General features: G+C 37.4%; 1 protein-coding gene across 3 annotated transcripts in view; it reads left to right on the top strand.

Annotated features, from left to right (window-relative positions):
* ATP2A2 (ATPase sarcoplasmic/endoplasmic reticulum Ca2+ transporting 2) overlaps positions 1-13,352 on the top strand; it is a 49,706-nt gene that overhangs the window by 17,407 nt on the left and 18,947 nt on the right. For all 3 annotated transcript variants that reach the window (XM_067306869.1, XM_067306870.1, XM_067306868.1), the window contains exons 6-8: positions 7,869-7,949; positions 9,835-9,920; positions 11,656-12,120. In XM_067306869.1, the coding sequence (XP_067162970.1) occupies positions 7,869-7,949; positions 9,835-9,920; positions 11,656-12,120 (632 nt within the window). The remainder of the gene's footprint in view (positions 1-7,868; positions 7,950-9,834; positions 9,921-11,655; positions 12,121-13,352) is intronic.

Raw genomic sequence — 13,352 nt, 5'->3', positions numbered from 1 at the left:
TATTCTGACAGATAACTTTTTCCTATGTGCTTTGTATCTTTTGTTTTGCATTTAATTCTGACTGTAGAGCTGTTCAAGCCTCTTCCTAAAGCATAGCTGCTTTTACAATTAAGGGAAGGTACATTTTGAGGTGGAGAAAGTTAGGAAGGAGGATTCTTAAGGTGTGAAATATGTCTGACTCCAGTGTGGCTCTGAAGAGCTATAGATTCTCCCTCTTGGCATGAGCAGCAAACACTGTTGCGGATCTTGCTCCAAAGTACCTGGGTTCTTGTGCCTATGGTGTGTTTTTGTTTGTTTGTTTTTGTTTAATAACTAGAACTGATCTTCAGACTCTGTGCTAAAGATATGGGTTTACTTCTTTTGGAATAGTACTTAGTTTGGAAGAAAATACATAATTTTCAAAACAGTGGAGTGAGAGGACAGTTAAGCCTAGAATATTGACCTGTTGGAGGTTTTCCTAAGAGCATGTTGCTGAAAGCATCTCTGATATGAAAAAAGTGAACTGCAAGCTTTTTCTTACCTATTGCAAATTGTCAGTGGTTGTTTTTTTAATAAGCATCTATGTTGCTTTTTCCATAAAGTACTGCTTTTGAACCAGAAAAAACATGACAGTGATTACTGGTTAATGCATACATGTGGTGCATAAATCTGTTTCTGTGGACTTCAGTGAACATTTTGGCTGTCAGACTCGTCTGACACCTCAGAGGCAGTTTTGAGATAACCAGATGCAGTCCAAACTTCATTCCCTACCCCACTGAAGTCAGTGGAGTTATGCGAGGTTCAAGCCAGGGCACAACCTAAACTCATGTCACCTTCAGCACATATTTGAGAACTTAGGAAAGGCATCTCAAATTATATTTCTCCTAATTCTTGTAGCATTTCCCTTTAGAGCTACCAAACTGTTAAGCTGTAATAGTGAAACTAATTCTATTTTCATTGTTGGAATTCACGACGTATCTGCTGCTATATTCTCTGAATAGAACTGATACTTCTGTGGGGATTTATTATCAGCACAAACAGTGCTGAGCAAAATGCTTGAACATAAAGATAATGTTCTGTCAATACCATATCACCTTGGCAAGGCAAGCTTTTATTTGGAGGGAGGGGGAAAGGTGGTAAAGAAAACTTGCTCTTTGGAGCTATGCTGCACTGTCAAAATACTTGCTGTTTATTCCTGTATTATCCAAACTCAGTCTAATTTGGAAACAGGACTCCTGCTTCAATGGGAAGATATCGCTGTCCTCTACTTAGTCTAGCAAAAGTTGTTATTATTTTAAATTCTACCCCTAACAGTTTTTAGATTTGGATAACTGCGCTTCTGCATGCACTGTACAATAAGCTCCAAAGATGCTTTCTGTCCAGAATGCAACAAGGTATATGATAGAGAAGGCTATTTTGTGAACATTAATTCCTTGCATTTAAAATGTAAGGAATTTCTCATTAACTTAGGTTGTTCTGTCTTCCTGGCAGTAAGTGCAAACACTGTTTGACTGTACAGTTAAAACTGAAGGGACCATTGCTTTTATCCTCATCTTGCTGAAAAGAGATGCTTCTTACTGTTTTTGAATGAGCCCAGGTTTAAATTATATTTCATTGTGAAACTCTGCTCAGGTTAACCATTTGACATTTTTGGCCTTGGATGAGAGTGTAGATGGACATAATCTTCCTGTTCTGTAGAGCTTCTGATTTTTGGTAGCACTTTAACACTTCCTGAACAGGGAATAATAAATACTTAAAATCTGTTATTACGGAAGAAAAATTAAATTTCTGATGGCATAAGGAAATCAAACACAATAGAAAGGCTAGAGTGTATATATGTGAGGAGGGAAGAGGAGCTAAGCTCAGCCTGTATTAAGGAAGTTTAATAGCAAAAACTATTATGCTGCAATAAATATATTTCCAAACAGAAGCAGTCCATGTATTTTTACTCTTGTTCAGGTACAAATTTCAATTACTGTCCCCCAATGGCTCAGTTCTGGTTGATCAAAGTGTTTGGAGATATGTGGGTTGCTGTATGTGTTACTTAAGCCTACTCATTTCAGTTTTTAAAAAAGCGTAACTATTGCCCTAGGGTTTTTAATTTTTTTTTCCAGTTGCTTGAGTTTCAGCTGCCTCAGTTTCAAAGACAGTTTATTGGTAAATGTCCCCCACTGACGTGTACTCTAAAATGGAGGATGAGAAACTCATTTTTAGGGGGGAAAGGGGACTTTGGCTCTTTAAGAGGCTAAAGATCTCATTAGGAAAAATGGCTTAAATAACTGTATCCATAATAATGTGTAATGTTGGAAAATCTGAAGAATAGTTGATAACACTTAATGCTCTGGCAAAAGAATTAATATGCCTTCTTTATTTCTTTTGATGGTAACAAACATCAGAATGTTTGACATCGGTGTATTTTGAACCAAAGGTGATGCTTTAATAGCAGTGTAGTATGTTATCTATGCTGAATTTGGTAAGATGCTCTAACTCCAGGCGGAGATGGAAATCCTGACAAGATAGGAGAAAGAATGTAGTGTCTTAGGAATTAAAATACATGGAATGTGTTAACAATGAACCTTAATCTATTCAAGTATTTTAATTTAAAAAAATGGGGAACAATTTTGTGTGTTTCTGCAATCTCCATATGGTGTTGGATGGAAGCTGTTCTTTTGGGGATGTTTTCACTCACTTTCAAGAACTTTTCTTTCCAGAACTGTTCATCCGTGTGTCGAAACAGTATCCCAGTTCTTCAGAACTTCCCTGAAAATTCTTGCAAAATGAGGCAACAGTGGCAGAATAGTTCAGAGCTGTGATGCTGAACTTCATTTCAAAAGTCCAGTTCCACCTCCCTCCCCCTCCTCCCCCCACGATGCCACAGATAGCAATTATAGCCCGTGCTAACTTTGGCTAATGTTAAACATGGATAGGAAGGTGCTGGATGCATGCTGTACAACCATTCTGACTTCCACATGAAAAACTACTATCATTAAGCATGATCGTTTAGGTATATGTTCTTTGCAAACAGGTCACTTTCTTTATGAAGAAGTGAATTTTGGCTTAATTTAAAGGGGAAACAAAGGTTTGGTTGGTTTGTTTGTTTTAAAAAGGAAACCTAAGTCTACAAACCTCCTCTTAGCAAGTCTTCGATTGTAGGAGGGATCAGAGTCAGTTAACAGAACTGATAACAGTGTTCAAAGTACATGTTTGAAGTAGTGGCTTTGTTTTGAAGACTCTTGTACATCAGAATGGCTTTTGGGGGGTAAAGCTAACACTGCTTCCCGAGCCTACTCTCATCCACAATCTTCATTAGACCTGTTAACATCCTTTGAGACTTGGAAAAGAACTATGGTCCTCTTGCAGTCTAAAGTTCTTTGACTCCTAACTGTAGCTGAAAATATAACAGGGACTGAAATTCAAAGAGCTTTAATAGTTTCTCTTCCCTCTAGCTTCACTGATCGTAGAACAAGTGCCCAATCACTTCTTAGCTTCCTGGGCTGGTTAAATCACGGACTGATTTAACCTGCAACACGCTAATAGTGCGTTTCTGCTCTAGAGGTTTTTCACTGAATTTCTTGGCTTCTAATGGGGATCCTGAAAACTAATGTTTAGTATTACTGCTGTCTTGGAAACTGCTGAAGTAAAAGGGTACGTTATCAATGCCGTCATATAATATCTAAATAATGAACTGATGATTCTAGTCCAGGACTTAGTCACAGTAAAACATTAAATCAGGACTAATGTTTCTTAATATGCTCTATACTTGAAGTCAGTTTGGAGACTTAAATCCTCTTCTCATTCAGGGAAACTTTCCAGGTTGCATAGGGCAATCTGTATTCTGGATTGTCCTACAGAGGCTTTTGTTTGCGAGGAAGCTCTTTCGAGAAGGATTGGAGTTGTACCTGTGTTTAAAAATGCTAAAACTGAGAATTGTAAGTGTTAGCAATGAAATAATTCCAGGGTTTCAGAGATGCCAAGATTCTGTATTTTCACTGAAATCTGTTGAAGGGTTCCCTCCACTGAAGGGAGCTAGGTGCTTAAATTCATTTTGAGGATCTAGGCTGCAATATCTGCAGCCATTTTAGTGGTTTAAAACCAGTATATTCCTGGCCTAACCAGCCCTTAAGAAAATTGACAAAGTATCCTGCTGACTTGCATGGTGTTAGACAGCAGTCAATTTTTAGGCGTTTCCAAAGTATGACTGATTAAAGTAGTGCCAGCTCACACAAATCTGAAGATTTGAACCATTTTACTGAAAAAGACCAATCTTTAAGGTACCGCAGTCATTTCTGCAAACACTTGAGGCACTTGTTTCACTTCAGGCGTGCTCCATTGATTAAACAAGACTGTTCTAGGCTTAAAATTGAACATAAGTGTAAATGAATGCAAACATGGAGTGGCGATTGAGCTGTAATACTGCCACAATACTGGGAGGAATAAGGTAAGATATGGGGAGCTTTGAACTTGAAAAGAAAGACTAGAAGGTTAGGTGTAACCAATGGGAATCTTGGCAAATTAACATTGCTACGTATTTACAGGTAGCTGAAGAACCCAGTATTTTCAGGTATTAAATTGTCCATATTTTCATTGAAGGTATATGGCTTGTTTAAAAGGAAATAATGGTTGACGTTAACCTTAAATTCATATTAAAACTAAATGTGACTCCAATTTTTATCAAGAAGTGAAAGCTGTAAATTGCCAGCTTCAGAATAGACTCAGGCACAGTTAATAAAAATGGAATTTTTTTTGGACTCCCTTATAAGGGTTAGGCTGTTTTTAAACAGATTCCTTGATTGTGTGCTAAAGCTCAGTATTAAAATTCTGAGAAAGTGTTCTGTGTGTGAATAAAAGGATTTAAGGATAGAGTTGTAATGACTTGAACCAAACCCTGTTCCTCCTCTTCTAAGAAGCAGCCCCTTTCATAGTTAGAGGGGCTGTTTTCATAAGTAATTTGACCAAATGTGTAACTACACTTTAAGAAAATGCATCTGGACAGTTTGTAAACCAGCTTACTTGATTATTCTGAGCTGTTACAGAAATCAAGTGACTCTTCAGCATTAAAAACTTAAGTAAAAATAGTAGATGAAAAATATTTCTGCAATTGGCTCATCTCTTTAAACATAAAGCTGAGGGATTATATCCATTTAAATTGTAGCAATGCTGTAGTGGGCAACATGCATGCGTATTCCGCCGTTAGTTTCTTGTTGTCTTGCTCCCTTCCAAGTTAGTAGTCATGGATAATATTTTTACTGGTTCTGTGGACTGAAGTATAATTGAATAAACAAAAATAACCAAACTTGAGATTGGTTTCTTTCCCAGGTTAAAGTGTGTGGAAAGGAAGACTTTTACCTGTGGGTGAGACCTGCCCTAGACTGCTTGCTACATTTTCTGTGTCACATCTATCATAACTTTCAGTTCATGAAAGTATATTCAAGCTATAAATGACTTGGTGTCATAGCTGTTATTTTACAAAGAGCTGCTCAAAATAGTTTTTAAATTGACCCTGGTGCAAAGCTTTCCTGTCCATTGGAAATGTCTTGAATATTTTCTTAGAGCCTTCTAAAATGGAGATGGTGAGGGAACATACATGTCTTAAATTGCTGAGATAAACTGACAAGCTGGGGTATTTTGACAAATTTAACATCTCTGTTCGGTTGTTTTGGACAATTGGTAGTGATTAGAAGTAATTTTCACGGAAATACTGTCACTTAGATATCAATAGTCTACTAGAGCAGGGGTTGCTCCTGACACTTTAGATTTTTAATGTTGCATTTTTGTGTTTGAACAATTTATATCTATTCAAAAGCAGTATATTTAAAGATGACTCTTGCAAGCTTTCTTAGAGCCCTTTCCCTTATGTTCTGTCCAGTTACTTGAATGTTTTGAGGTATTTGTTCACAGCTTCTCTTGTGTGTTGCAAAGTGATTAAGTTTTTAAGTCTTGTCAAATGTAATAGTGTAATTGAGATGGCTGTAGTCTTCCAGCTGCTAAAAGTTCGGTAAAAATGGATACGCACAGATTGACAGGCCTAACACCACACTGCACTGAGGTATTAGCCTGTTGTTCAGTGATAGCTGAAAACCAGCTGCTATTGTATGTCTACATACAAACCCCCTCACGACATCAGAGGAGCATATTGAATAGTTTTCCCATTTTTGGCCTAGGTCACTGTTTGTCTAATGCTATTTTCTCTTGCTGCTCAAGGGCATTGTGGCTTAAATTAGTTTTCACATGCTATAATGATACAAAAAGGGAATTTGTGGCTTTTCGTTGGACCCCTTCGTATACATAATGGTTACAAGAAGATATGTATAACCCCTGAAGCCAAGCTACTTGGTCTTTTGCTGATTTAAATGGTGGTTGGGGCTTTTGGGGGCCTTAGGAAAAGTCATGGAGAACAAGTTTGCTTGAAGTTCAGAGAAGCACTTAATGCTCCTCTTCAGCTTTCCGTTCTATAATTTTTCTGTCCGAGCGGTTGTATGTTCTAAAGTTGTAGCACTGCTCCTGACGTTCTCATGGCGTTATTTGTTAATGTGCACTGTTGCTGGTCGTTGCATAAGCAGTTCCTGCAGGAATTGCAGCTTGTTTTCATTTTACTGCGGGGACAAATTAGAGTCTATCTACTGACGAGATCAGGTCTTATTAGCTAGTGATCGAAGCATTTTCCCTCCTTTGTATGCATTATTTCATAATAAATATGAAGTTGATGCTTAGATACTTGCACCGTTAAATCCACTTTACAAATAAGATTATACACATTTGTTAAAAATACTGATGTGTAGAATGCAGACACCCCCCCCCCCCCGCACATGAGTCAGAAGTGACACTCATACATTTAACAAGTTAATTTGCTTGTGCAAAAACACTTATTTGGTGTGGAGCTTTAGTTCCTCTATTGCTTTTCTTATAAACCAGGAAAAGCCAGATGAAGGAGACTGGAAAGGTGGAAGAATTAATTCAGTGATGATAAAGATGCTAGAGTAAAACTGGCTACACAGCTCTGGCAACCAGTTCTGTTACTCTCTGCCATCTTCAGGAGTGTCCTGTTAACTTCTCGTTCTGGCTGCTGCCTGGGTGTTGGGAAGCGGCTTGAACGCTTGCTCGAGGGGGGTTTCTTTCCTCTGCGTTCTACAAAGTAGAAGTAAATGTCATAAGACAAGATAAACACAGCATAGAGTTCTGCCAAAAATTTAACTGGGGTTTGGGCGGTGAGTAGCATTACTGAAAATAAAGGTAACGTATGACTGGGATTTAACTTCCAGCTCTAAAATATATAGCTGTATTCAGGGTATAACATTAAACAGTAGGCTTGTGGAAGCACATTATTCTCACAATCGGTGCCAAAGAAGAAGGAAGTACAACTTCTTTTAGTCTAAAAATAAGTAAATAAATACAGGTGACTTTCTGATCTTTGGACAGCAGAAGACTGACCGTCACATTTGGCACAAAGAAAGCAACCAGGAGATTTGCCAGGGCAGTGCTTCTGAAAAGGAAACTTGGTTCATCTTAGCTACAGGGCTTTTCTTTGTGTGTTTTTTGTTTTTTTTTATATGTATTCTGAAATTGGTATCTTTCTCTTCAGAATGTTCTCCCTTTGCTGTCAAATGGTAGTCATGTGATATAAAAACAAGAGTTAGTGAATTACAGCTTCTTTTTTGAAATTGGGTTGGGGTAGAGGTCTTGAAGGCAAGTCTAAATTGCCTGAGCAATCTTGGACATTCATACAATTAAAGTATTGCAATCCACAAAAGCTGTAAGAAGCCGTTAGTAATCTTACTTAACTGAACAGTTACTGGAAAATCATTTTCCTGACAAAAAGAGGTAATATTATGTCTAGTTCGAAATCTTTCAAATAACTGCATTCTGACTTTCTCTTACTTGTTTTCTTGTAGTTGGAGACAAGGTTCCTGCTGATATAAGAATTACTTCCATCAAATCTACAACTCTAAGGGTAGACCAGTCAATTCTCACAGGTGCAACTTTTGTGGCTTTTTTTATAATTATGCACATATTTGAAAATGCCTTTTCACTATTTGTTTGGAATAGTCCCTTAGGGACAAGCCTGTAGCTATTCAATGTGTGGCATTCAAGTACAGTATATTTCTAATCTAGTAACTTAAATCTTAAAGTGTCTGAATGTGTTTCTTGGTCATTGACTTTATGTGCTCAGTTTCATGGGATGAACATTCTTACTGAGGCTTGTAATGCTTTTTTTGGTGTATTTTTATTAGAGAGACACTAAGTTGTGGGGAACTAAAAATTAAGAATTTCTATTCTAGTTTATGAAGTCGTCTAGATCTGAACATCTTGTTGCTGCTCAAATATGAAAGTATGGGAATTTATTAAATGAATTTTGCTTTCTGTGATGCTTATTATTCTTTCTTGTAAGACAGAAATGGATAACTTGAAATACAGACAGCTTTTAAATTGCTGTTATTAAAGGCTGGGTGCACTAAAGCCTTATTTGCTGAAACTCTGCATGCACATTCATGTGTTTTGTGGTACTAGCTCTGGAATACAGGAGCTATATTTAGAGCACTCTTCAGACTCGTTGAAAACAAAACAACCTAAAACTACTTCTGAATATAGGAAAGAAACTTAGAGGCAACCAAGCATGCTACAAGTGTTCTCTCAGCTGGAACTCGAAGATCTGTCTGCCTGTTTTGGTAGCATAAATTTATGTCAACTCGCCCTGAATTTTAAAACCATAAATTATTCATCAGAAAACTTACTCTTGATCACTGTCTGTCTTGAAACAGGCTCCGAAGTTTCTCAGTACAGATCTTGAGTAGCGTAGGACTGATGTGTTGCTGACCTGTGAGCTAGTGTCTCAATTTTACTTGTTTAGCATGTGAAAATGTAGGCAGTCCGTGTTTGTCAAGGAATCAGAACTGAAATAACTAGAAGAAAACATCCACCAGAAGCCTCTATAAAGGGATTAATGATTCAGTGCCTATGTTTAAATAACTGAACAGATTCTTCCCCCCACCCCCCCAAAATTAGTTTTCTGTTTCCAGCCTATTTCAAGTTAATACTTGGGTCTCCAAACAATAAAAAAGGACAGAAGTGTAAGATGCTATTTATCAAGGCCTTTTAATAGGAAGCTTTGACTCTCTTGTAGTGTGCTCTTAGCTTCAGTCACTGAGTTACCACCTTAATGAAATTTGATGTAGTCATTAAAATCTGTCCTTATAGAAAGGAACTTTTCTATTCCTATGTGACATATTTATAGAAATTGATATATATTTAAGGTTTTTATGGAACAGTTTTCTGAAGACTTTCCCACTAAAGATGTTAACTGACAGTTGACTGCATAAGACTGTAAAAATCAGTAGAAAAATTTAAGGCCTGCCAAAGAGAGTGTAACACTAGTAAGATCTACCTATTTGAATGAGAACACAACTCTTCTAATGCACAGGGAATGGAAGTATTTGTTAGTGCATGAGAAGCGCACAAAATAACGCTCTAGACAAAAAAGATCCTGGTGAAATACTCTTGAGGGTTGACCCTTTATACAGTAGATCTTGCTGTATTAAAATGTGAAGTATCAGCTGTTTATTTGATCACTTCTTTGTCCCTTGAAAGTAAAGGTATATGCTTCATTAATTCTAACCATACAAAATGGTTATTTTAATTAAGTGCTATCCTATTTTTATTAAAAGCTAGCCATTCAATTTTTTTGATCAACTGGAATATTTCATGTTTCACCTAAGTGATTAAGTAAAGTCATATGAGGAAATATAAAGGGAAATTTATGACATCCTAAAAATTTTTAGGATGGAAGATGGTATAATCTTGTTCTGTAGGGAAGTGAAAAGCTGTGCGTATAATCTCTTCTTAAACCTATCTTCATTTTAGGTGAATCTGTATCTGTTATTAAACATACTGACCCTGTGCCTGATCCTCGTGCTGTAAACCAAGACAAGAAGAATATGCTTTTTTCTGTAAGTTATATGTTTTGGAATTTTTAAAACAATGTAAAATAATGCAGGAGCTGGTAATTGAAAATATGCAGAATTTTAGATCTGCACCTAAAAGCTGTATTGACTTCCTTTCTGTATTCTGTATGCATATCACCATGTGCATCAAATCCAACGAATTAGAAATTAGAAGGAACTTCTATTAAAAGGTGTCCTCAGAGAGGATGCTTGTTGAAACCAATTTTTATAGGGAAACTTATTCATGTCCTTCACAGGAAAAAGTCTTAAAAGTTAGAGTGCCTGCACTTAATAATTTAGAAAGAAGTTTTGTTCTGTTTTTTTCTTAAGACTGAAAAGAATGCCCAACTTAACTGAGAAAAAGGATTGAAGTGGCTTATTCAAATTTGTTTCGTGAAACTGTTTGAATTATATTACTTGTCTTCAGATATTGAAATAATTTTCTTATTGTTGGTAGATTTCTTGTAGAAAATCTAATTGTTCTTGCTCATGTTAAGTATGTTCATTCAAGGAGCCCCACAGAACACAACTATTACCCCTAGTAAATATCCCTATTAAGATTGTGTTTTGCCAGATTAAAAAAAAAAAAATCCTTAAATTATTCCAATAGAAATGCGTTCTACTTACTCAGCTGCTGGCTTTAGTCATGCTGCTGCATATAATAGGGCAATACTGATTCATTTTGATGAGCTATAAACAAAAAACTATGCCAGAGTACTGAGTGTCTTGCAAATACTGGGAGAAATGTCATTCTCCCCTCTTCCCCCCCTTTTTGCATATCCTAGCTGAATCTCAGTCTCTGATTTGTGCTTGCATGAGGATTCTTTCTTTGAAAGAAAGAAAGAAAAAAAAAAAAAGCCATATTGTAGACTTATTGTAATAGGCTAGGCTTTAAAAGCTTTACTTTACTTCTGTAAACCAAATAAAACTAAAATGTTGAAAGATAGCAACAACTCCAGTCTTTATCTTCAAGCATTTGATAGGAAAGATGTTTGTCTTAGTGTGTCAGGCTTCCTGTCAACTCCTGTTTTCCACCTGCTGTCTCAGTAAAGGTTAGTTTTCTAAAAAGGCAAGTGTTTTGAGGGAAGATATCTGGGAACTACTCATTGCAAATATGAGAATGGTGCTAATGTACGTATGTTCAAACAAAAAGCCTTTCAGGAATTATGCACTGTAAATTATAAGCAATACTTAAGAACTCTTCAGGATGGTGAAGTTTGTGGAGAGAGCACAGAGCAGTTTATTTTTATTAGACAAATTGATATAGTGAGGGGCAGGGTAACAGATGAGTTTTGCAGGCGTCCAAGCCTGGCTTTTGCTGTGGGGTATTTCATTATGGATTTCCTTGCTGTGCTAGTTTTGATATGTCTGTTCCATCTGACTGATCATGTTAAAGTATTGTATTTAGTCTTTATAGTGAGAGACTAAAATAAAAAAAGAAAGTGGAGTCTAATGATGCCTCTTTAAGGACTAATGCTCCTTTACTCTCCCCTTTCCCAAATTCTGAAAGAATGACTGTCAAGATAGAATCCAAAATAAATTATTAAAGCTGATAAGAATGGAATATGTGAACCACAGGATCACTGCCTCACAAATTAGCCAGAATAAGTGATAAAGTCTGATGCTTTCTGCTGAGATCAAATTCCAGTTAATCTCAGAATCTGGAGTAGGCCTGTTGAAAGCCAGTATGTTTACAGATTCACTGAAGTTTTCTTTCTCCCCTCTCCTTGATTTGCTTCAGGGTACTAACATTGCTGCTGGTAAAGCTATGGGAGTGGTTATTGCAACAGGAGTAAACACCGAAATTGGCAAAATTCGTGATGAGATGGTGGCTACTGAACAAGAGAGAACTCCGCTCCAACAGAAACTGGATGAGTTTGGAGAGCAGCTGTCTAAAGTCATCTCGCTTATCTGCATTGCTGTTTGGATCATAAACATCGGTCACTTCAATGATCCAGTTCATGGTGGCTCCTGGATTCGAGGTGCTATCTATTACTTTAAGATTGCTGTTGCTCTTGCTGTTGCTGCTATTCCTGAGGGTCTGCCTGCTGTCATTACCACCTGCTTGGCTCTTGGAACCCGCAGAATGGCCAAGAAGAACGCTATTGTTAGAAGTCTTCCCTCAGTGGAAACCTTGGGGTGCACCTCGGTTATTTGTTCTGACAAGACTGGTACTCTGACCACGAATCAGATGTCAGTTTGCAGGGTATGTTGAATTGACTTGCTCTGCTTTTCTTTTTCTCCTCAGCCACTCTGAATAGTCAGCATTGCTCGAATTCTTTTGATCCTGAGTTTTTTGGTTCTCATATCATCAAAATCTTGCTTTATTTTCCTAAGATAAGCTTCCACTTTTAATTCAGTTTTCCACTGTGTAGTGTTTAAGGCCTTTATCTCTTCCCTTATTTAGTCATGGCTAAAAATAGCTGTACCCGCACTTGATAGAAGGCAAAGTTGTTGGCAAGCAGCTTTCCATTGGCTGTCTGTAAACCATTTAGTCTAATATTATTTGGTGTGATTTGTTCACTGCTTCAGAAAGGTAAGATAGGTTGTATTATAGAAGGGGTGTGTGAGCGTAGAACACTTTGACCTCTTTACATAGCAAGATAATGCTATAAAGTCTTCCTTTTGATTTAGTTCAGTCTGGAGCAATCTTCTTCCCATTCCCTCTCAAGCTCTCTCTATAGCTTGGGGTACATGAGGAACCAGCATTAAATGGAAATCCGAAATGACAGCAAAGTCGGTACTCTTTCACACCATTTTCAGGCTTGTTGCTTTTTAACCTCCCTCCTGTAACTTATTGGCACTTGCCTCTGCTACGTTGAAGTTGTATGCTCTCTGCCATGTTTCAGTGGTGGAGAATCTTAGCAGTGAGAAAAGGGTGGAAGCTTTACTAGAAGCAACTTGGATGTTTGAGGTCACTTTCACTACTGAACAGCTCCACCTTTGTTTGGCTCTCTTATCTTCGGTAGCTTTTATTGCTTTGATGTAGGTCACTGTAATGTTTTCAATAGGTAATATTGGATGACTAATAGGGTAACTTGGAGGTGCAGTTGACACCACCACCTGCATTGCCAGGGTTACCTTCAAGGTATGGCTTATTTTTAGGTTAGCGTAACAGTCCTGTACCTCTTGTCACGTCTTGCCCCTGCTCCCTTACTCCCAATATTCTTTCTAGTGCTGATTAATTTGGGACTTGTATAGCTGGTCACTTGACATGGTGCATGTTCTGTTGCCAGTTTTCTGTGCTTCCCATTTACTTAATATTCTGTGTCAAACTTAATGTTTTCTCCATAAAAATCCTTCAGTTGAATAATTGTAGACGATCAGCAGCAGAGCAACTCTGTGACATCGAATGTTTGTTCAAAGCCATTACTTTGGGTTAGAATTCCAAATGTGTAAATGTTGAGCACTACAGACCACTGTTTCTGGCAAAAGTTT

The sequence above is a fragment of the Apteryx mantelli genome, chromosome 17, assembly GCF_036417845.1.
Source record: "Apteryx mantelli isolate bAptMan1 chromosome 17, bAptMan1.hap1, whole genome shotgun sequence".
NCBI lineage: Eukaryota > Metazoa > Chordata > Aves > Apterygiformes > Apterygidae > Apteryx > Apteryx mantelli.
The sequence above is the reverse complement of the archived record's forward strand: the minus strand, read 5'-3'. Positions and strand labels throughout refer to the sequence as shown.